Source organism: Cupressus sempervirens, chromosome 4 (genome assembly GCF_028749045.1).
Source record: "Cupressus sempervirens isolate cs-2001-9-10 chromosome 4, ASM2874904v1, whole genome shotgun sequence".
NCBI lineage: Eukaryota > Viridiplantae > Streptophyta > Pinopsida > Cupressales > Cupressaceae > Cupressus > Cupressus sempervirens.
Window position 1 is genome coordinate 29,862,229 of NC_143121.1, and position 25,344 is coordinate 29,887,572.

Here is a 25,344-nt window from a genome sequence, read left to right on the forward strand (position 1 = left end):
ATATTATCATCAACAACCTTCTTTAGTTTGTCGACTCACTTGCAGCCAACAACTTTCCTACCCTTTGGGAGTTCTACCAACTAGGTCATGTCTTATTCTTCTCTAAGGCATCCATTTCTTCTTTCATCTCTATACTCATCTCTTCCTAATAACATCTTGGTTCTCTATTATTAGAAAAAAAGAAACCTATGAAATGAAATTATCACACCTTTTAGGAATATTCTTAACTCATATATATCTCACTAGAGATGGTTGTGGTATTCTTCTTGTATGTTTCCTAAACTTCTACCTCCTTCAGAAGGATTTTCTTGCCCCTTTCTCTTGTAGAAGGATGAATTTCCAACTAAACTTGTTGATATTGTGGTACTTTTTTTGATTCCAAATCATTTTCTACAAAATATGACTTTGTTAGAGAGGATTCATCAAATACTACATATCTTCTAATGATGAATTCATAGGTAGTAGGATCCCACAATCTATATCCCTTAACTCTATCACCATAACGTACTAATGATTACTATTTCTTGGATTTGGGGTCTAACTTAGAATGTTGATTCTTAGAACAAGAGCATAAGCATCACAACCAAAATAACTTAGATTTGAAAAACCACATGAATGACTTGTCCATACTAGGTATGTGCAGGATCATGGTCAACCAAACTTTACACTTAAGTGGCAATGAAATTTTTTTAAAAATTAGGGTTATGACAACTTGACGTACAATTTTCTACTTGTTATGAACATTCTATCAAAACTTTGAGAGAAAAGAATGTCTAGGAAATTTAATTTAGTTTCTAAACTACTAGGCCTCATTTGAAAAAATTAAAATTGATTGGTCAATTTTTTTTATTTTAATGCAATAGTAAAAAATGTTCATTACAAAAGTAAGAAGTACATGTATGTATGACCACCTTAATCAAAATTAAATGATAATATTTTTTAATAAGATTCTAGATATAAGAAGTAGACTCATGCCCATTTGTAATACATATTTTTGAGTATTTTTATTCTAAATAAATAAATAATTATGAATTTTCTACTATAGTATTTTTGAAATAAATAAACTCTCATGTTTGACCACCTTAACTAATTCAAAACTCTGTAAAATTAAATTGTTCTTTTTCTTTTTACTTATAGTAGAAGTATATAATGTGATGCATCTTTTGGATTTCAAAAATGTTTTATTGTTTGAAAGTTATAGTTTTTTGTTCAATCAATGTGTCAATAAACATTTTATATGTAACTCCATTAGAAAATAAGTAATAATTACTTACTAAACTCGTAATTTGATAGACACTACATTTATTGAAAGCTAATAACATTCCTAAGAAACCCTTTTTCATTTCATCAAGTTTGGGTTGAAAAAAAGTCATCAAATAAATGTTTGAAGTAAAAAAACACAAGAATAGACCAAAAATACATTTGTGCCGAAGTTTTTAATGTTGACCACATAGGGTTGGTATCCAAAGGTATAATAGGCCTTATAAAGATATTTTTTTTTGGTTTGGTATTAGGATGGGTGGGAAAAATGTTGAAATAGATTTTGAAATGCTTTGAGGTATTTTAGAACTACATATTTTTCAGATTGCCACTTTTTGGCATACCATGATCCTGCAAATACCCTACCTCTTTATAGATATTGTAATGTATTGCAAATGATGGTGAAAATTTTACCAAATAACATGTTGCCCATAAATCTTGCTGCAATTTGGCATTACCGAGCATGTTTCTTGATCTCTCTAGAATATTCCTATTCATGAATACAACAACACCATTTTCTACGGAGTGCAAATTGTCGTTTTATGCCATATAATCCCAACTTCCTTGCAATAATATTCAAACACTGAAGATGTCAACTACTTCCATTATCTATTCTCAAACACTTGATTGATCTACCATTACTATTTTCAACCAAAACCCTAAATTGTTTGAACACACCAAATACATTATCTTTACTTTTAATGAAAAGACCCATACCTTTTTGGATAATTTATTTATAAATGTCAGAAACTATGAATCTCCTTTAAAATAAACTACACTAGATGCATCGCAAACATATAAATGGATATAATCTAGAGCACCTTTTCTTGTATGACTACCAACTTTAAACTCCTATCTACATTGCTAAATTTAAAGACACAATGCTTGCAAAAATTTAAATTCAAAGATTTTAAGTTTGGAAGCAACTTATGATTTACGAGTACCTTTATCTCTTTCTCACTAATATGATGCAATCATTGATGGAAAAAATGAGTACATTCATCTTTTTTCTTAGATACCACTTTAGCTTGACTTACCTTTGTACTTTCTTCTAGCCTATAAAGATTTCCAACTTACGTAGCCTTCATTACCATTAAATCCTCTTGGAAATTTTTAGAACTCTACCTTTACTTGAGAGAATTTATAAGGTCCAGAATAAAAAATACCCAAGTAAATCAAATTATTTTTCAGTTCTAGTACATATCCTACCTTTGTTAATGTCTTTACAACACCATAAAATATCTTGATTCTAATACTCTTGATCCCAAAAGTCTTACAATAAGAATAATTTCCTATAAGAAAAACACCTCCATCAATAGGATGGTAAGAGAAAAACCAACTATTGCATGGACACATGTAATTAGAAGCAGAAAAATTGAAAATCCATTCATCTTGATGTCATAAGATATTATAAAAAATAACGCTCTACAAATCGTGCCTAAATTTTCCTCAACCAATTTTTTTTCCTCTTTAGATTCATCATTCTCTTCCTCTATTTTCCAACAATCTTTCATGCATTTTATGTGTCACAATACCAACAGTATCTTACTCTTTTTGCCTCTTGACTTGGATATGGATTTATCTCTCAAACCTTCCCCTTTTTATGTGGAATGATCTCTAGCCACCATTGCTTCTTGTGTAGAGGTTTCTATATTAGACAACAAAATCAAATCGAAGGGATTTAATTTTACTACAACTAATAAAGTGACTAAGTGATTCCAAGATTTAGGCAAAGAACATAACAATGTTATTAGTCTTCATCTATGATTCTAACACTCATACTACCCAATCAATAGATTAGAGTATTGAAAATATTTAAATGATCAGTAATTTGTATACCTACCTTCATTCATAGAAGGTACAGTTGCCTCTTCAAGTAGATTTAATTTGCCAAGGATTTTTTCATATGAAGACTCTCCATTCTATTCCCTAAACATACAGTTGCATCTTCTCTAACAATATTAAAGAGAAACTCATCTTCCAAACAAAAATAGATTGTGCTCAACTCTCTCATATCCAAATCTTCCCAATCTTTGTGAGTTATATTCATCAATTCCTTTGATTTTGTAGTCAATTCCTTGTGTAATCCTTGTTTCACTAAAAAATTACGTATCTTGAGCTTTCATAGCATAAATTTATCTTTTCCATTAAATTTCACTACCTAAAACCTTGCATTTGAAAGCTTTTCCATTCAATGTTGTGAAATCACACCAAATCCTAACACAACTACTGCAAGGAAAAATTGTTATGATATCACTTTCTATGAAAGAGAAAGAATTAATGCATAAATAATAAAATTTCAACTCGAATTATAGATGTAAAGAACTATTGAGGAAACATAAAGAAAATAATAGAACAATTGACAATACAAAAATATTCATGATAAAAACTTGATAATATGTCGAGAAAACACCCATGAGGAAAGTATTGGTAATCTTATTGGTTAGAGGAAAAACAATTACATTCAGAAGCTTCATAGTTACTACTACAATATTTCTCTTAAAACATTATAATATTCCTTCCAAGATAAGAAATATATATAACCTCTTGAAGATAACACCAATATCTCAACATAAAATACAATATGATTTCTTTCTATTGGAAGCATGGATGCTAATGATACTTCTATGGGGGAGTTTTGTAGAAAATTGATTAGATCATTATCATGATTCAATATGTTACATTCATGGCCATGTTTGTCATTGATGTCAACATAGCAGTTTTCTATGGTATTTGATAGAAGAACAGTGGTAAAGATCAAGCTAGTACGAATAAATAGTTGAGCATTTTCACTCAGCAAGGTTAAAGGAAAATATTTCTAAGTGTTTGGTATATGAAGCTAACCTTGGAAGCATAAGATATTAAGTCTAGAAGAAGTTATCCAAGTTTTGGAGAAGACTGTTCTAGTAAACTTGTTATATCTCTTAGCAGAGTTGTTATTCTGAGAAGCTGAAGTTAAAGATGTGAAGAAGACATTTTGAAAATGATGTAGCTAAGTTTTCTCGTCATAATGCTACACATACAAAAAGTTATTCAAGTTACAAGGTGAAAGATTACTATTATTTCTAAGTGTTACGTGTTTTTAATGAGGTCCTATAATAATTAATTAAGAAGGTATAATAGCTGACTCTGGGAATTGTTTTATGGATTTGGTATAAATGAAGGACATTTTCCTTTATCATGTATGGGATATATGAATAATTTTGAAGCACAAAGAGAAGAATGCAAAGATAAGAAGAGCAGAGTGAAGTTGAAGAAAACTTCATTGCCAAGGTTTTCTTATGAGATCTGAAGTTTGATATTTGAATCCAAGCTTTCTAACCTAGTCTACAAGGTTTGATAGTGATTGGTCCAATTGACAAGATAGAGGAAGGAGGTTAAAGTATAGTACATGTAATTATTTTTCAAGGAATAGTTGAAAGATCAGTTAGACAATGAGTTCAGTGATCTTGCCCAAAAAGGTGTTTGGATAGTGGGTCCTTCTACCTTCTACAACTCCTAATAGGGTTGGCACAACTCCTAACAGGGTTAGAATCTCCTAACAAGGATTCAAAGTCTTCTAACATGGACTCATATCTACTAAATTTTGTAATAGAATCCTAATAGTGTCCATCCTCTAACAAGGAATATTTATATTAGTACATCATCTTATGTGCATCATTCCCACTAGGGTTTTCCCAGTTAACAAATCTAGTGTAATTGTGTATGTGCATCTTGGTATGGTTGCTATTTACTTTGATTGAATGGTTAAGATTATTTAAGGTTGATAATTATTGGATAATTGATTCATCCCCCCCCCACAAAAGTTATCTTGGTCGACTATTGTTTCTAACAATTGGTATGAAAGCTTCAGGTCCTTGAAGATAAAGTTTAACAACTTTGGGAGATCCATAGAAAACATATTAAGAAAGGATAGTCCAAAGTTCGATGGAACAAATTATAATAGCCAGAAGGAAAAGATGAAGAAACATCTACTCTGTATGGATCTAGGATATTGGATCTTGGTGAAATCAGAAAGGATAATTATTGCTGAAAGTGATTCAGAAACTTGTACTGAGGAAGAGATAACTTTTCATGTGTGACATGAGAGCCAGAGAAGTACTACTATTTGCACTTCCTGAAATTGAGTACAACCAAATAAAATCACTAAATACTTCTCATAAGATTTGGAAAGCTTTTGAAAATAGTTTTGGAGGTGATGGAAATTCTAAGAAATTGAGGCTACAAAGATGGATTTGTGCATTTCAAGATGCTAAAATGATGGAAGATGAATCTATAAGAACATATGTAGGAAGGATATCAAAAGTTACTACAGATATCAAATCTCAAGGAGGAACCAAAAAGATGATGAGGTGATCTAGAAGATACTGAAGAGCTTAACACCACCATTTAAACAAGTAGTTCAAATGATACAATTGTTGATCTCTTGTACCAAATATTTCACAAAGGAAACATTACTTGGGAGATTTGAAGTAGTTGAGAATGAGCTTAGACAGTCTAGAGAATTGACCAGAACAAAAACAACTTTTAGTGCCCTAAATATTCAACCTAGTTTATCAAGGAGCATAAGTATTAGAGGAAACTTTGATAGTGGTAGTAGATTTGATGAGGATAGAAAAATAGGAGTAGCCCTCCTGGTAAGAAGAGAAAAGGATGGTAAGAAATTTTTTAATTGTTGGACTTGTAATGAGTTTGGTCATTATGCATCTAAGTGTCCTAAAAGAGAAAAAAATATAAAGGAAAGTTCAAACCTAGAAGAGATAGAGAATATTTATATGCAAATGAAGAAGATGATTCTGATGAACAAGTAGTAAATGCTAGTGATGATAAAATAGGATTTGCAGCTATTAAAGAAGAAAGTCTAAAGAAAATGGCTTCGAAATCACAAGTTGAAAAAAAATCTAATTGGATAATTGACAGTGGTTGTTCACATCATATGACTGGTGATATGGACAAGCTTGTTGACTTCAAAAGTCATGATGGAGGCATTGTCAGAGTTGGAAACAATGCAACATGCCATGTTAAAGGTATCAGATCTATAAATCTTGATGGTAAGACCAACACTAAAGATGTGTATTTTGTTGATGGTTTGAAACATAATCTTTTGAGTGTTGGACAACTAGTGGATAAAGGTTATCAGTTACAATTCATAGAGAAGACATGCATGATTAGAGAAAAAGATGGAAAGGTAATTGGAACAAGAACCAGATCTAGAAGTAATGTATTTCAGCTAAATCCAACTAAAATGACATGTTTGGTTGCTAAGGATGATGATAGTTGGTTATGACATAAGAGATTTTGTCATATAAACTTTGACAACATTATGAAAACTAATAGTATGATTGCAGTTAAAGATTTGCCTAATATTGTTAAGCCTACTAACACAATTTACAAGGAGTGTGTATTTGCAAAGCATACCAGAACTTCTTTTCCCAACAAGAATTTTAGTACTACAACAAAATTGGAGATTGTATATATAGAACTTAGTGGTCCTAAAAAGACTAAAAGATTCTATGGTGAAAGGTATTTCATGATTTTAGTTGATGACTTTTCTAGAATGATGTGGGTTGCATTTCTTCAAAAAAATCTGAGGCATTTGATAAGTTCAAGATATTCAACAATAATGCTGAGAATGAATTAGGTATGAATATTAAGTGTTTAAGATCAGATAGAGGAGGAGAGTTTACTTCAAATTATTTTAACATCTTTTGTGAAGCTAATGGAATCAAAATATAGTTATCAGCTCCAAGAACCCCTAAACAAAATAACATTACAAAGAGAAGAAATAGGTCAGTAAGAGAAGTAGCAAGAACTATGTTACCTAAGAATGATGTATCCAAGACATTTTGGAGAGCAATTGTGAATACAATAGTCTACACTATGAACAAAGTGCAAGTCAAGAAAGATACAAATAAGACACCTTATGAACTATGGTTTGGTCACTCACCTATAGTTAAGTATTTCAAAATGTTTGGTAGCAAATATTACATCAAAATGGATGATGATATTGGTAAGTTTGATTTTAGAAGTGATGAAGGTATGTTTCTTAGTTATTCATTGAAAATTAGAGCTTATAGATGTTATAATTTGAGAGCTAAGACTATTTTTGAGAGTGCAATTGTATGAGCTGATGAGAAATTCAAGATACAAGAAAGAATAGTTGATTACAAATTTGATGATGAGAGTGTTGTTACTAAACCAAGGAATGATGAAGTATTCTTTGAGACTAACAATGATTTGCAAAATGAAGGAGAGAAAAGCCATGAACAAAGCTCAAAATGTTTAATAAAGCAAAGAGTTAAGATAATAACTCCTACTTCTAGTAAGAATATGGCAAAAAATCATCCACTAGAGAAGATCATCAAAAGCAAAGATAAATGTGTGATGACAAGAAGCAAAATCAATGAAGAACTATGTCTAATATCTCAAGTTGAACCAAAGAATATAGATGAAGCATGTAAAGATGACTATTGGAAGAAATATATAAAAGAAGAATTAGATCAAATAGTGAAGAATGAGACATGGGAATTGCTCTCTAGAATAAGATGAACAAAATGGGTATTCAAGAATAAGATGAATGAACAAGGAGAAGGTGTAAGGAATAGAGAAGGATTGGTATGTAAACATTACTCATAAAATGCTGGAATAGATTATGATAAAACCTATGTGCCTGTGGCATGAATATAAGCAGTAAGGTTATTCTTAGCCCATGCAACACATAAGGAATTCAAAGTGTATCAAATTGATGTCAAATCAACATTTCTGAATGGAGAACTTGAAGAAGAGGTATACATAGAAAAATCTAAATATTTTCCTTTAATAGATGACAAGGACATAGTATGTAGATTGAAGAAAGCAATGTATGGCTTGAAGCAAGAACTCAGAACCTAGTATCCAAGGTTGGACAAGAATTTGACAAAACTTGGATTTAACAAATGAATGGTAGACAATAATCTATACTGGAAAAAAATATATGATGGATTGACAATTTTGGTAATATTTGTTGATGGTATCATATTTCGAGGACAATGATGATGAAAGTGACAAGTTTTTCAAAGAAATGAAGAAGGAATTTTAAATGAGCATGATAGGAGAAATGAAATATTTCATAGGATTACATATTGCACAGGACAAGGAAGGAATCTTTATTTCTCATACTAAGTATTTGAAATATCTACTAAAAAGGTTTGGTTTGGAAACATGTAAGCCAGTTGGAACACCTATGGTAATTGGAAACAAATTATCTACAAAGGATGAGACACCTACTATTGAGCAGAAGAAGTACAAATCTATGATTGAAGGGTTGCAATATTTGACTCACACAAGGTTAGATATAGAAAATGCAACTAGAATTCTTGTAATATTTCAAGCTGATCCTAGTGAAGCACATTATGCATCAACCAAAAGGGTATTTAGATACCTTAAAGGAATACTAGAGTTTAAATTGTGGTATGATAGATCTAATTATTTCACTTTATATGCCTATACTGATGCTGATTGGGTAGGAAATATTGATGAGAAAAAAGAGCATCGGTGGTGGAGCCTTCTTTGTTGGAGGAAGATTGGTCTCTTAGTTAAGAAAGTAGGATTGTAGCTCATAAAGTACACCAGAAGTATAATATATTGTAGCAGTAAATAATTGTAATCAAGTTGTTTGGATGAAGCAGATACTGAAGGATATAAGGATAGAATTAAGTGAACCTCTTGTCATACATTGTGATAACAAAAGTATAGTAAATATGTTTAAGAATCTAATGTTGCATTCTAAGACTAAGCACATTTCTATCAAATATCACATGTTGAGAGAGGAAGCTGCAAAAAAGGAAACTAGATGATAGTATGTAAGCACCAAAGAGAAGGTTGCAAATATTTTCACCAAGCCTCTTCCCAAAGAGACTTTTGAGTATTTGCAATTTATGCTAGGGGTTATGCCCCTTCCTACATTAGAGTAGATGATGGAAGAGTGCATTAGTCTAGTGTAATAGAGCACTATTGTTTGTTTGGACTGAATGCTAATGCTCCCTACATGGGGGAGTACATGTGATGGAAAGGGTCATCTAGGACTCTTATTGGATGTCATTTTGAATAGTGTCTTTGGACACTTGAGCAAGTCAGAGACAGTTGTTGCAGAGATTGATAGTTGCTGAAACCTTTGACATTGATGTCAATGGGGAGAAATTATAGCATGAAAAATAGTTTGATATAAAGTACATTGAAGGGAGAGATTGTAGCTAATATAGAGCACCTTGAGGTATATCAATGGGGGAGAATGATTGATGAAGAGGATTTGAAAAGAACGGTTAAGGGTCTTTTACAGTTGGTATTTTTGGAACTAGATGTTTTTCATCTATATTGCCATCAATGCCAAAGGGGGAGATTGTTGGAATAATGAATACTGATGATACTTCTATGGGGGAGTATTGTAGAAAAAAGATCAGATCATTATCATGATGATATGTTACATTCATGACAATGTTTGTCATTGATGTCAGCATAGTAGTTTTCTATGGTATTTAACAAAATAACAATGGTAAAGATCAAGTTGGTATGAATAGATAGTTGAACATTTTCACTAAGTGAGGTTAAAGAGAGATAATACTAAGTGTCTAGTATATGAAGCTAACCTCGAAAGCATAAGATATTAAGTTTGGAAGAAGTTATGCAAGTTTCATTGAAGACTATTCTGAGATAGAGTTTATAGTTTGTTCTCATAAACTTGTTAGATCTCTTAGCAGAGTTGTTGTTTTGAAAAGTTGAAGTTAAAAATGTGAAGAAGACATTCTGGAGATGATGTAGGTAAGCTCTCTCGTCATAATGCTAGACGTACAGAAAGTTATTCAAGTTTCAAGGCTAAAGATTTTTGTTATCAATAAGTGTAACATGTTCTTAATGACGTCCTATAATAATTAATTGAGAAGGTGTAATAGATGACTTTGAGAATTGTTTTATGGATTCAGTATAAAGGAAGGACATTTTTCTTTATCATGTATGGGATATATGAATGATTAAAAGAAGTACAAAGAGCAGAATGCAAAGATAAGTAGAGCAGAGTGAAGTTGAAGTAAAATTCATTGCTAAGGTTTTATTATGAAATCTGAAGTTTGATATTTGGATCCAAGGTTCACGACCTGGTCTACAAGGTTTGACAATGATTGGTCTAGTTGATAGGACAAAGGAAGTAGGTTAAAGTATAGTACAAACAATTATTTTGTAAGGAATGGTTGAAAGATCAGTTGGATAGTGAGTTCAGCGATCTTTCCCTACAAGCTACTTGGACAGTGGGTCCTTCTACTTTCTACAACTCCTAACAGGGTTGGAATCTCCTAACAGGGATTCAAAGTCTCCTAACAGGGACTCATGTACTAAATTTTGTAACAGACTCCTAACAGGGTCCATCCTCTAACAAGGAATATTTATATTAGTACATCATTTTGTAGGCATCATTCTCATCAAGGTTTTCCCTCTAATCAAGGGTTTCCCTAGTTAACAAATTTGGTGTACTTGTGTATGTGCATCTTAGTATGGTTGGTGTTTACTTTGATTGAATGGTTAAGATTACTCAAGGTTGATACATTCTCCCCCTTGCAGTTATCTTAGTGTACTATTATTTGTAACACTTCCTTGAAAAACATGAAGTTTCCTTTCAAAAGAGGAAAAAAAAAAAAAAACATATTTTTCTAAAATAAGAGGGATTATTTTCACAAACTTGTTATCTATGTTTTTCTTCTTGTTTTCATTATCTAACAATATCATAGTACAAATAAAAGAACACATAATAGTTTGAACTTTTAAATTTCACAAGAGTGAAGGAGAAAAGAGAAGAATTAAGCCAAGACATGAACATAGTATAAACAATTAATTAAAAATTAAAAAACCATTGGGGCTCATATCCTCCTTTAGAATAGTATAAACACAAAAATAGAATGGTTTAAATTTCAATTTTTTTTAAAAAAAATTATGTATTAGCAAAAATATATAAAATACATTATATTACACTTGTATTTATAGTTTACAACAACACATAGTTTTTTAAATCAACGTTGTAATTTTTTCTACATATACAAATAAGAATTCATTTAGAAAATGAAGACTGCAAATGAGATTTAATAGAACTTAGTTTTTTTTAATATATCAACTTATATAAGGTTTAATTGGAATTTGTAATTTTTTAAAACAAAATCAATATCAAAGTTGATTACCTTCAAACACTAGGTTCCTCTTGTAAAAAGGAAAAGACTAATGTAACACTTGCTAAGCTCATTGATTATACTCTCATTAGAGACACAAGCACAATAGGCTTTGTCCAAAAATTAGTCATTATATTTCTTAAGTCTCCTAAAGCCTTGCTCCTTTTTACCAAACCTTTTAAAGTCTTTGCACTCATTATATTGCATTCAACAAATTTGATTTAGGCATTATTTGGTTTTGGTTGTTATGGAAAAAACTAACAATAGTCTAGTTTCTATTTGAGCTAGGGTACCTTTGCATTACATAGTCTCAAATACCTAGAAAAAGAATCAAATGATTTTTACTTCATATAGAAAAGGGACAAGAATCTTATGTTTAATTCGAGATGAAATCCTAAATAGAAGAGAATCTAGTTCTAGTCCTAGGGTCAAATGTTGGCGTCACAACAATTCACCATTCTAGATATTTATTCAAAATAACTACATCTATCTATTGTATTTAAACTGCAAGAAGAGCATACATATTGTTCCGATTATCATGCATTTTATTCATTCTTGTGCATACACATTTCATTTAATTAGTTCTTAGATTAAAATTAGAAAATGAATAGTTTTCTTTACTTCTTTGGTGATCTTTTCTACCCTTCCCCCCATATATCTCCCCATCTCTCCCTCCCTTATTCATTCCCTAACACCAATTTCTATCTTATTACCTCCACCTCTCTCTTATTTTCTCTTCCCATATATATCTATCTCTTTCTTTCTCTTCTTACATATCTCTACCTGTCCACCATTCTCTCAATATCTTCCACTATTTATCTCTCAATCCCAATCTCTCCATCTCTCTATCTTTATTAATAAATCTACTTCTCTATTTGTTTGTCTCTACATATTTATTTATTTCCTTTATACATGTATCTCTGTATCACTTTATAATTTATCACTCTACCTCTTTTGAGTTATTCATAGTTCTCTCTCTCTCTCTCTCTCTCTCTCTCTCTCTCTCTCTCTCTCTATGTGATGTAGGAGCATCCAAAGTGAAAGGGAAAACTTGCATCACCCAAAAATGTTTCATCTTTGTCTTTTTAATAAGGGCCATTTCAATGTAGAGTTTCTATTGTTGGAAACTTACTATATTTAGTAAGTTGGTCATTTGAGCTTAGAATGTTCAAATTTAACACATGGAGGTTCATGTTAGATATACCAGCTTGCTAGTTGAGTTTCATTGTAGTGCCAAGTGTATTGGTGAAGTTATTGAAATTTTTTGGTACAAAATGTTTGAACTCATTTTGGAAGGACTTAGGGGATCCGAAACAAGGTTGAACCCCGGTTGATGATGCTTACACAATCAACTTGTAGTAGAATAGGAGGTGCCATTTCCAAAAAGTGATTATCATAGTTAATGAGAGATATAATTAAAAAGTGACGGTCTCTAAAAGTTGTGCTACTGAAATTATAATAATGAAATAATTTTGGCCAACTCTAAGGTAATAAAATATGAATAGTAATAATAATTTAGGGTTGATTAGCCTAAGGGTCTTGGGCTAAAATTATAGAAGTTTCTTGTGTTGGATACAATTTTTTAATTGTGTGTTGTCTTTTATGTTACACAAATCTCATATCAATTGACAGTCAGTGGATACTAAGCTCACTTGGTTAGCAAGATAGTGTCTAGCAAGCTCACTTGGATGTCGAAGGGATTTTGCAGAAAAGAGTGCTAACCGAACTCAGTCGGCTAACAAAGAAAAGTTAAATGAAGTTAGTGCTAACTGAGTTCACTTGGATACCAAAGGATTTTTGCATGTTCACAGTGTTGACCGAGCCTCTATTGGTTAACATAGGAAATCATCTTAGAGTTAGTTTTTACTGAGTAGGGTTGGCTAATAAAGGATTTTATTATTTTCGCATGAGAAGCCTAATTATTTTAAGTATTGGTTCTAGCTGACTATGGTAATGAATGTTGATTATTCTAATTTTTATTTGAGCCAACTCGACAATTTGAAAGATATAAATATAAGGTCAAGTTGAGATCTGAAGTGTGAAAGTGTGTTGATTGAAGTGAAAGAAAAGTAAGGGAGCGAACTTGAAGGATAAGTAGATATCCTTATGGAGCAAAAAAGTAATATTCGATTAGGAAGGATCAAGTATAAGCAGAACATAGATCTAGATTCAACAATTTAGTTGCATCACAATCAGGTCATTTCATTGTTAATCTCTAACCATTGTAGCAGTGATCTAAAATCTCTTAACCGAGTTAGCTTAACAGCCAGTTGTAAATCCTCTAACAAGGTAGAAATTTTATTGAATTGTTTTAAAACCTCCAACAAGGCCACTTCTAACAGGGTGATTAAATCCTCTAACAAGGTCACATCTAACAGTGTGTTTTGTAACCTTTAAACGGGTTGGGTCCTAACAGGGCTGACTTCAGAAGAGTGAAAATAGTAACTAGTTACATTGGTAGTTTTTCCCATATTGGGTTTCCATGTTAAATCTTGGTGTCTTATGTGTTCATTTATTTTCTCTCATGCATGCTTAATAAGGTTAAGTAATTATTGATAACATCTTAAGGATAATTGATTTACTAAGTTACAACATTTTATGTTCGTTTACTAAGCATCAACAGAAATTAGTTTTATCAGTTTGAATTTTAATTGACATCTATGAGATTTGAGATTTATTTTAGTGGTAACTAATTCACCTCCCCTCTTAGTTACTCCTCTTATATTTCCAACAATTGGTATTAGAGCTTTTGGTGCTTGTAGGAAGGTTTTAAAGACCTAAGCTAAAGATCAAGATGTCTTACAAGAGAGAGATCCCAAAACTAAATAGAGATAACTTTTTAGCATGGCAGGGACTTATGAGACTTCATCTAGTTACCATCAATGATTCAGGTTGCAAATACCTTGATGAAGAATAAAAACTCCCATTGGTACATTATCTATCTGAGATCTTGTTGAGAAAAAAAACTATAACATCATGATGATTGATATTGCATCTGCTCTTAGCTATGAAGAATTTGATGAAATCAAAGACTGTAAATTAGACTTTGGTAAGTGGAACAAGCTAAATGACATCTATAGAGGAGATGATAATGTAAGAAGAGCCAAAACAGAAAGCCTTAGGGGACAATTTGATCAAATGAGAATGAGATAAGACAAAACTGTTGCTAAATATGTGGAAAGAATCAAAGCTAGTGTTAATGCAATTAGAGCATCCAGAGGAGAAATCAAGGAAGAAAATGTTGTAAGTAAAATACTCAAAACTTTTCTTCCCATCCATGCAATCAGAGTATCTACTATTCAAGAAGTAAGACGTGATTCAAATAACAAGTTAGGCTTGGATGCCCTAGTAGGAAGATTGACATCTTTTGAGCTAGATAACTTTGACAATTATGTTCCAGCTTTCAAAAATATTGAGTATACATTTGAAGCTAAAATTTCACTTGAAGAAAAAGGTAAGAAAATAAAGAACAATCAGTTAGAAAGTGAAGAAGAAACCAAGGAAAGTTCAGAGAGTGATCTTGAAGTTGTTGAAGCTTTACTTGCAAAGAAGCATTCAAGGAGTAGAGGAAGGTACAAAGTTAAACTTCCTTTAATCTATTTTTCATGTGAAGAGATTGGACATATTGCTGCCAGGTGTCGTGCTAATGATGGTGCCTGCCGTCGTTACTGCTTCCAAGGCTGGTGCCACGGTTGTTGCTTGCATAGGGCTAGATATATATAGAGGGGCACTTTTTTTGTTTCGTTATAGACGATGCATTCTACTCAATTGAATGCCTATGACGCTGGCTGGGGCCCATCACCGATCATATTACAGAATCTGGCATCGACTGCATCACCAGTTCACCTTTCTTTCATAACTAATACAAAGGCAAAAAGGAATTTAAAGGCCACAAATCCTGCAAAGACAAAGGTTAAAAAACTTGTTTTATGGCTAAGGATTTTGATAATAGTGAGGATGAAATAGTGTACATTGTTGTAAAAGATGATTCTAATGATGAAGGAGACAAGCTAGCACTTATCTCCCATGTTAGTAAAAATGGGTCATGGATTATAGATAGTGGATGTCTACACCATATGACTGGAGAAAAAAATAAGTTTGAACATTTTGAACACTATGATGGAGGTAGTGTAAGGTTTCAAAACAACGAACCTTGTTGCATAAAATGAAAGGGTCATATCTCATTAACCAATGAACTTATATGTGACAATGCCTATTGGGTTGAAGGACTAAAACATAATTTACTGAATGTGACATAACTAGGTAGAATTCATGCATGACAAGGAAAGACTACTGGATGACAAAGGGAATCTAATTGGATTAGACAAACAAACAAAAGGTAACCTGTTTAATCTTGATCTCGATGATTTCTCATGTTTCATTGCTTAAGTAGAAGAAAGTTGGTTATGGCACAAAAGACTATGTCATGTAAACTTTGATAATATAGTCAAGATAAGAAAATTTAGAAAAGTAAGAGGTATTCTTAGTTTGAAGAAACTAAATGTTGGTTTATACAAAAACTGTCAAATTGGCAAAATGGGAAAGACTAGTTTTAGGAGTAAAAATTATCAATTTGAAGATGTCTTGGAAATTGTGCATATTGAGTTATGTAGACCTATTGGTATAAAAAGTTACAATGGAGAAAAATTCTTTATTCTTTTTGTTGATGACTACTCTAGAATGATGATTGTTATGTATCTAAGAGAAAAATCAGAAGCATTTGAGAAATTCAAATGGTACTTGGCAAGAGTAGAGAAGGAAATAGGAAAAATAATGAAATGCTTAAAATCAAACATAGGTGGTGAATTCATCTCCAATGAATTTAATAATTTCTGCATTGAAATAGGAATCAAAAGACAAGTTTTAGGCCCTCGTACTCCTTGGTAGAATGAAATAGATGAAAGAAGAAACATATCCGTCATGGATTATGCAAGGACCCTAATGATTGAAAGAAAATGTTGTTATCAAATATTGGAAGGAAGCTATCAACACTGCAGTTCATACTTTGAACCAAGTTTAGCTAAAGAAGGATTAAGATAAAACTCCCTATGAACTATGGTATGGCTATAAACCCAATGTGAGTTACCTAAAAGTATTTGGAAGTAAATATAATATCTTGAAAGAATCTAGAAAAAGAAAATTTGATGTAAAAGGTGGTAAAGGCATATTTCGAGGATATTCCTGCAGAAGTAGCACATATAAATGTTTGAATTTATCTACTCACAAAATCATAGAAAGTGCACATGTGAGAATTGATGAGTTTGTAGAAAATACTGAAGAAGAAAGCAAGAAGGAACCAGAAGATTATAGAATTTTTTTTTACTTCAAATGTGATACATTTTCAGGCATATTTGACAATAAGGAAACTTCATCTCCTGAGCCCTCTACAGTTACCAAATTGCAAAAAGTGCAAACTGAGTCACATTCTGAAGCTACCAAATTAATGTCTACCAAATCTGAAGTACCTGAGCCACAGATTGAACAACTTGAGCTTGAAGTTGAAATTCAAAATGAAGACAGTGCAATTCATTCAAAAGGCAAAGAATTTGTATTAGCCAAGTATGTAAGATGACATTACACACCTGATCAGATTCTTGGAGATAAACTAGAAGGTACTATGACAAGAAGTAAGCTAAAAGGTACATGTTTACTTGCTGAATTTAAACCTAAAAGTGTCAAAGATGCACTCGAAAATGAAAGTTAGATTGATGCTATGAATGAAGAAATAGAACAAATAGAAAAGAACAAAACTTGGACCCTTGTACCTAGGCCTAACGATAAAAATGTGATTGGTACAAAATGGGTGTTTAAAAATAAGCTGAATTAAGATGAAAAAGTATCAAGAAACAAAGAAAGACCAGTATGTAAAGGCTACTATCAAGAAGAAGGTGTTGATCATGGTGAAACTTTCACCCTTGTTGCAAGACTAGAAGGTGTTAGGACCTTACTTGCATATGTAGCACACAAAGGATTCAAAGTCTATCAGATTGATGTTAAATTTGCGTTCTTGAATGAAATTCTTGATGATGAAGTCTACATTGAACAACTAGAAGGTTTTGGTGATCATGAAAAAAGGGACATGGTTTACAAATTACATAAAGCACTGTATGGTCTCAAATAAGCTCCTAGAGCCTAGTATGAAAGACTACATAACAATCTAATATATATTGGTTTTCAAAAAACAAATGATAATAGTAGTTTGTATATCAAGGAAGGACTAGATAAGAAGATTGTGTTCGCATAAATATTTGTAGATGATACTCTATTTATGGGAAATGACGACCTATGCAAAGAATTCTCAGAACAAGTGAACAAAGAGTTTGAGATGTCCATGTTTGGTGAGATAAAATTCTTTGTTGGATTGCAAATATAATGGAACAAAAATGGTATCTATATTACTCAATCTAAGTATATCAAGGAGATACTCAAGAAGTTTGGAACGAAAGATTCAAAACTAGTCAGTACCCCCATGTGTACTGGAATAAAGCTTACCAAAGATGATGACTCCAAAGAAGTAGATCAAACCTTATATAGATCAAAGATTGGGAAATTATAGTATGTAGTTCACACAAGGCCTGATATTGCCTAGACAGTTGGAATAGTCAGAAGATTCTTAGCTATACCCAAAGAAAACCACATAATGGCAATCAAAAGAATCTTGAGATATCTGAAATGTACTAAAGACTATGGGTTATGGTACAAATTTGGAGGAAATCTAGACCTAAAAGTATTTACTGATGCTGATTGGGCAGGAAATCTTGATGATAGAAAAAACACTAGTGGTGGAGCTTTCTTTCTTGGTAAAGGTTGGTATCTTGGACAAGCAAGAAGAAAAATTGCACATCCCAATCCACAACATAAGCGAAATATGTGGCAGCAATAGTAAATTTATTCTAACATTGTTTGGTTCAAACAATTGCTGGAAGGAATGAAGGTTGAAATAAAAGAGCCAGTAGTCATGTATTATGATAACACCAATGCAATTAACATATCAAAGAACCCAATGATGCATTCCAAAACAAAGAACATTGCTATAAAATATCACTTTGTTAGAGAATTGGTGCAAGGCAATGAAATCAGATTGGAATATGTCCATACAAAAGAAAAAATTATAGACATATTCACCAAGCCATTACCTAATGATGCATTCTTGAATCTAAGAGATAAACTAGGGGTCATTCCCTATTTGAAGCTCACTAAATAAAGATTAGTGGTGCATCAATAGGAACCAAATTGAAGATCAATCAGTTGGTGCAACATAGTCAAGAGAATATTGCATATGAATTAGTACTTAATGTACATTGATACTAAGTTGACATGTGTTGTTAAAGAGGGAGAAGTATACCGTCATATCTTTTTGAAATTTGTTTTTAGAGGAAAGAAAGATAAGTCTTTCATAGAGGAAGATTACTGCATAAAGAAGAAGCTTTCAATGTAAAATCAAAGAGGGAGAAACCTTCTATCAAAGGGAGTCTTGTTCTCAAATTTTATTATGCTATGACATGTTGTGTTGCCATCAATGCCAAAGAGGGAGATTATTGGATACAATTTTTTAATTGTGTGTTGTCTTTGATGTTACACAAATGTCATATTAGTTGACAGTCAGTGCAAACTGAGCTCACTTGGTCAGCAAGACAGTGTCTATCAAGATCACTCGGACGTTGAAGGAATTATGCAGAAAGAGTGTTAACCAAGCTCACTCGACTAACAAAGGAAAGTTAAATGAATTTAGTGGTAATTGAGTTCACTTAGTTACCAAAGGATTTTTGCAAGTTCATAGTGTTGATTGAGCCTCTATTGGTTAACACAAGAAATTGTCTTAGAGTTAGTTTTTACCAAGCAGGGTCGACTAATGAAGGATTTTATTATTTTGGCATGAGAAGCCTAATTATTTTAAGTATTGGTTCTAGATGACTATGATAATGAATATTGATTATTCTAATTTGTATTTGAGTCAACTTGACAATTTGAAAGATATAAATATAAAGTCAAGTCAAGATCTCAAGCGTGAAAGGGTGTTGATTGAATTGAAGGAAAAGTAAGGGAGCGAACTTGAAGGATAAGCATTTATCCTTGTGGAGTAGGAAAGTAATATTTGATTAGGAAGGATCAAGTATAAGTAGAATAGAGATCTAGATTCAAAAATTCAGTTGCATCACAATTAGTTCATTTCATTGTTACTCTCTAACCATTGTAGCATTGATCTAAAATCTCTTAACCAAGTTGGTTTAACAACTAGTTGTAAATCCTCTAACAAGATGGCAATTCCATTGAATTGTTTTAAGAGCTCTCACAAGGCCACTTCTAACAGGGTGATTAAATCCTCTAACAAGGTCACATTGCACAATGTGTTTTGTAACCTTTAACCAGGTTGGTTCCTAACAAGGCTCACTTTGGAAGTGTGAAAAATAGTAACTAGTTACATTGGTGGTTTTACCATATTGGGTTTCCACATTAAATCCTAGTGTCTTATGTGTTCATTTATTTTCTCTCATGCATGCTCAATAAGGTTAAGTAATTACTGATAACATTTTAAGGATAATTGATTTATCGAGTTACAACATTTTATGTTTGTTTACCGAGCACCAATAGAAATCAGTTTTATCAGTTTGAATTTTAATTGACATCTATGGGATCTGAGATTTATTTTAGTGGTAACTGATTTCCACCCCCCCCCTCTCAGTTACTCTTATATTTCCAACATCTTAGGCGGTGGACAATTTCCCATATAAGGCCTATATGGTTCTCTAGGGAAGTTCTACATTGTTGGTGTTGGGTCTAGCATAAAAAAAATTGTAAGGAAAAAATCCATGCGTGTCACATGCTGTATTTCTAAAATTTTCAATTCTATACTTTTGGACATAATAGGAAGCCAACTTTCTATTCTCACAATTTGTCATTATTTCTTTATTTTTGTTATGCATTTGTGTGATTAAACGAAGCTCTCTCTCTCTCTCTCTCTCTCTCTCTCATGCATGCACATGCACACACACATAATATAGGGATCAATGCTTGTATCAATACACACACACACACACACACACACACACACACACACACACACACACACATTTATTTCAACCATGAAATATTATCTCATTAAGAAGATTAAGTTATAATAATATCATATTTTGAAGATATTAGGTAGATTAAAGTGTACAATCACACATTTACTAATAAACCTACATGCAAAAGTATACCAAATATTTTCTAATTTTCCTTCCCTAACTCTTCGGCATATCCATTACACATAAAAGTGCAACTATGAGGCACAAACGAAGAGGTGAGAGATGTCTCACACCTTCATTCTTTTCTTATTTTTATCTTCCTTCTCACAACTTAGAGTGACATCAAAATCCTTGTGGACTTCCTATCCCTAGTGACAAATTTTGTATGTAAGACTTGAACCAACATCTTTTTTCAACCACTTCTCTGATGTAAGACATTAGAAAAATCCTATCTAAATTTTTCATCAACTTAAATATGGAGATTTAAAAAAACAAAACAAATCCTCTCATCACTAAAATATAATTATACAATTTCCCTTTAACTTCAACCTTTCCTTTTTGTAGTGACACAAAATAATATAAAATGTTCAAACTTTTGTTATGTAATGTCAGTTTTAGTGTGAGAAAAATGAATAACCTTGTCCAACAAGAGTGATATTTCATCGAAATGTCTCAATGTATTTATTCAATCTTCATTTAGTGATCTATTGCACAAATTCAATAACAACTTAGTAATTTCTCTATAAAAATGTTATTATTATCTTAGGATATGTTAAGCCACACATTTTCCATTATGTTCTTTTTTTTTCTAGTAGATTTATTTATGGAATTTAATATTAAAATAGAAAATTATATTACCATTTTACCTTTATTTTTTCATTGTAATATAGATCTATAGATATGATGAATTGCATGTCTCTATTTCATTGTTAGTTATTAAATTTAATATGTCTTTCTTGTATAATTATTAATTTTAATTACAATTTCTAATGATATAGGGTTTTGCTACTCTTTTTGTTCCATACTTTTTATGGTGTTTCGTACTTGAGTACTGAACTAAGTGATATTTTCGTTATTCATCTTTTTGTTTAATCCAGAAGACCCACAAATATTGTATATTTATACATGTGTGTATATGTGCATATATGTTGTCATAGACATGCTTTTATACATATGTATGTACACAAATACACACAACTAATATTGTACCTTACTAAGATTTTTATTTATTAGATTTTTAGATAATTAGTCTAGTATTTCTTAATGTATATGTTGATATGGTTATGTATTTGTAAAAATGGAAGAATTGTCACTTCTTGCATGGTAGAATACATAAAATATAAAATGTAGATGATAGATAAATTATCAATTTATTATTATTATTATGACTTTTACAAAATTCGATGTGATAGTATTTTACTAATGCTCAATACTAAATACTAAAACATTGGTATTTTGATAATGTGATCAAATAGTGAATTCAGTTTTCATCCAACAAATTCTCATATGAAGGATTCAAACTTTACTCTTCTTAAGTTTATTTGAATCTATGCCATTTATTTATTTTTCTTTATTATATGTAATTAATATCCTATTTATATTATTTTGAGTTTTGTCTTATGTCTTAGGCATGGGTTCGAGTATTGGAAGGATTTCACACAGATTTGCAAGTTATGGTGGGTGTACTAATTGGTTCTAGCCTAGCAATTACATGGTTCTCCATATGGAAATTTACAATGATAAAGATATTAGATTCTTTATGGTTCTTCAAATAATTATTCCAAATTTTAGAGTAAATGACCTTTTAAAATTTATTTCGAAGTGAGAAGTAAAATTTATCTTGACATAGTTTTTATAAATAAAGTTATAAATGTTACCCATTCAGATTTTTTTTTCATGCAATACTATGTTAGTATTATTCCACTTAAATTTTGTACAATTTTAATTAAGATATATTTTAAAAAGATTCTTTATTAATAATACTTTACCACTTTATAAGAAATCTACAATTGGCTAAAATAAAATATGATGACCTCTTTTAAAAAAGTGTTTTTAGTACACAAAATTATAGAGATTTATGAAAAAACATATTTATTAAAAGGATAAGTATATGTTTATTGAAATGATAAAATTAGACTACATCAATTTTCTAAATTTGTCAATACAGAAATGAAGTTCGTTGGTATAAAAAGAGACACCTCATCCAACTTATTTTAAATAATGTTTTAAAAATGTAGTTGCAATGATGATTTGAAAGAACTATTTTAATTAACATTTTGAATTAAAAATCATAAAATTTACTATTTACTTTTTGTATTTTAATTTTTTATATTATCTATTGAAATATAAAGTATTAGTTGTTAGAATGATTTAGAATAACTGGGGCGGGGGGGGGGGGGGGGGGGGGGTAGGGAGGGGGAGGGGTGAGTTAGTTATCCTCGGGTCCAGATGTACCAATTAAACTTTTGATTACTTCAAAAAAATTAGATCTATTCTTTAATCTACTTGGTCTCCTATAACAACTTATCAGTAACATAAATTTGCAGTCCACTATCCCAATAATCACTAACTTGTAGAATATAAAACATTAAATACTAAAACATCTCAAACATCATTCAAAAAAGTATGACACTAGGATTTAACGTGGAAACTCAATTTGGGGAAACCATGAGTAACATGTCACTAATTTTTCACTCTTATGAAGTGAGCTATGTTAGGAGCCAACCATGTTAAATGATTTAATTACCCTATTAGGAGTGGCCTTGTTAGATGACTTAAGAACAGTCCATTATAATGCCACCTTGATTAAAAGATTTACAAATGATTGTTAGGTCAACCTTGATTAAAGGATTTTAACTAATACAATGGTTAGAAAGTGACAACATGTTGATCTAACAAATACAACCCACTTTGCAAATATAGATCACAATGTAGCTCATTTTCTAACTCATTGAATGAACTCCATTCATGTCTCCATTACTATCTCTAATCAACTTGGAAAATCCTTCAAGAAACCACTCTTCACCTCTACTTTGCTCCTTCTACACAACCTTTTGCTCAAGTTCATTAGTCAACAATATTAGCAACTGCTAGTCTCTCTAGGTTAATCCTCATGCCTCCTTAAATATGTAGCTTTCATATTTTTCCACTTAAACATCACAGTTGATACTAGGGTTAGGTCAGAGTCATCAAATCCTTCCATCATTTCGTTTCCTCCATCACCTTCTAGATAATTCTCAAAACTTTTCTTTGAATCCATGCCTAGAAATGCTCAAACACAGTTTCTCTTGCATTAAATGTTATAGCTTGTCAATACTTATCCTTCATGCACTTTGACCAATCTAAAGTCTCAACTATGGCAATTGGTAATCTAAATTCCTTTACAAAATAACAAATACTGACAGTTGGTCAATACTGTGTTCCTCAGTCTCAGTCATCACTAAATAACTCAGTCATCATTAGGCTTTCTTGCTTGTCTTAGATTGTCTTTGCTCGGTCTGACTTTCCTTATACTTAGTCTTTATTGGTGCTCAGACAACACTATATTTTCTAAGCTTCTACTGTTCACTTAGTCGATACTAGCACACCTCAACTTCAACTATAAGTTCCTTAATCTCCTACTCTATAGCTTAGTTTAGCTTATACATTTGGTCCTTCATTGATCATCTCTTCCAGGCTTCAACTCAACTACCTTCTCCACTTAGTGTTATGATTAAACAACACATTATCTTGTCATAATCCAACTAATCAAGTGCCCATTGAAGTTCCACATAACTGAACCTTTCCACTAAGTGTTCTTTTTACCTCTTCTTCTCAAATCCTCTTCATCAATCATCTTGATATGACACTCTACATAGGAAGAAAGTGTCTCACCAATAAGGTTTGACATCAATGAGAACATAATAATTGTTCTAATTGTAGTTTCCAACAGTCTCCCTTTTTGACATTGATGACAACACCTTACTTCAAGTTACGATACAATCCAATTTTTTTGACTTGCTTCAATAAACTCCCTCTGTTTTTAGTAACAAATCTTCATTAATATCATTAGTTTCATTTTGATTCTCATCCAAGTAGCTTTGATAGGAAATACCTTTAGACATCAATTGTAACATCTCACAACTTCATATCAGAACATGAACTCCTTGTTTGATATATATCATTTGAACTATTGTGATATGGAGCCTAATTAGACTTAGAGGTTTATTTGGCATGGTTTCCCTTCAGATTATTTCTACAAGGGTTTGGGGGCAGCGCCCCTATGGGGTCTATCCTTAATTTTGTAAGAGGCAAAAGCTTGTATAAAAAGGCTTAGTGTTAGGGTTTTTCATAATGTGTGATGTGAAAATTGGTTTTTGTGGTCGTATTGAGCTGTAAGGGATTTTGGATTGTAATCATGTTGTAATCACTGGATAATAATAATATTGGAGTTTCTATTGGTGGATGTAGACCAGGGATTGGGTGTACCACATTAAATCTTGGTGTCTTGTGTTCTCTTATGTGTGATCTATTATTTTTTGATATTGGTTATATTTGCATGTAACCATTATTTCTATTTGAGGTTAATCCTAACAAGTGGTATCAAAGCCAGACGGTCGTTATTTTTTTAGCCAAACCCTTGTCATTTTTTTAGTAATCTTCCACAGGAAGGTCTCACAGTTGAGTGGGAGTCTCATTGTTGAGCGGGAGTGATGGTAGATAAGGGTAAACTAAGGTTTGACAAGTTTAATGGGCAAAATTTATAGTTGTGGAAGATGCAAATGGAGGACTATCTCTATCAAAAGGATTTATGGAAGCCGTTGGAAAGAAAAATTAAAAACTAGAGAACTATGGAAAATGAGGAATGAGAGATTTTAGACAGAAAGGAACTTGGAGGCATTCAATTATGC

At 31.8% G+C, this 25,344-nt stretch overlaps 1 protein-coding gene across 3 annotated transcripts in view; it reads left to right on the forward strand.

Moving 5' to 3' along the window:
- LOC149559793 (lipid phosphate phosphatase epsilon 2, chloroplastic-like) overlaps nucleotides 1–22,339 on the forward strand; it is a 101,021-nt gene extending 78,682 nt beyond the window's left edge. For all 3 annotated transcript variants that reach the window (XM_089824294.1, XM_089824295.1, XM_089824293.1), the window contains one exon: nucleotides 22,084–22,339. In XM_089824294.1, coding sequence (XP_089680420.1) covers nucleotides 22,084–22,230 — 147 coding nt within the window. In that variant the 3' untranslated portion in view covers nucleotides 22,231–22,339. The remainder of the gene's footprint in view (nucleotides 1–22,083) is intronic.
- The last annotated feature ends 3,005 nt before the right edge of the window (nucleotides 22,340–25,344 follow it).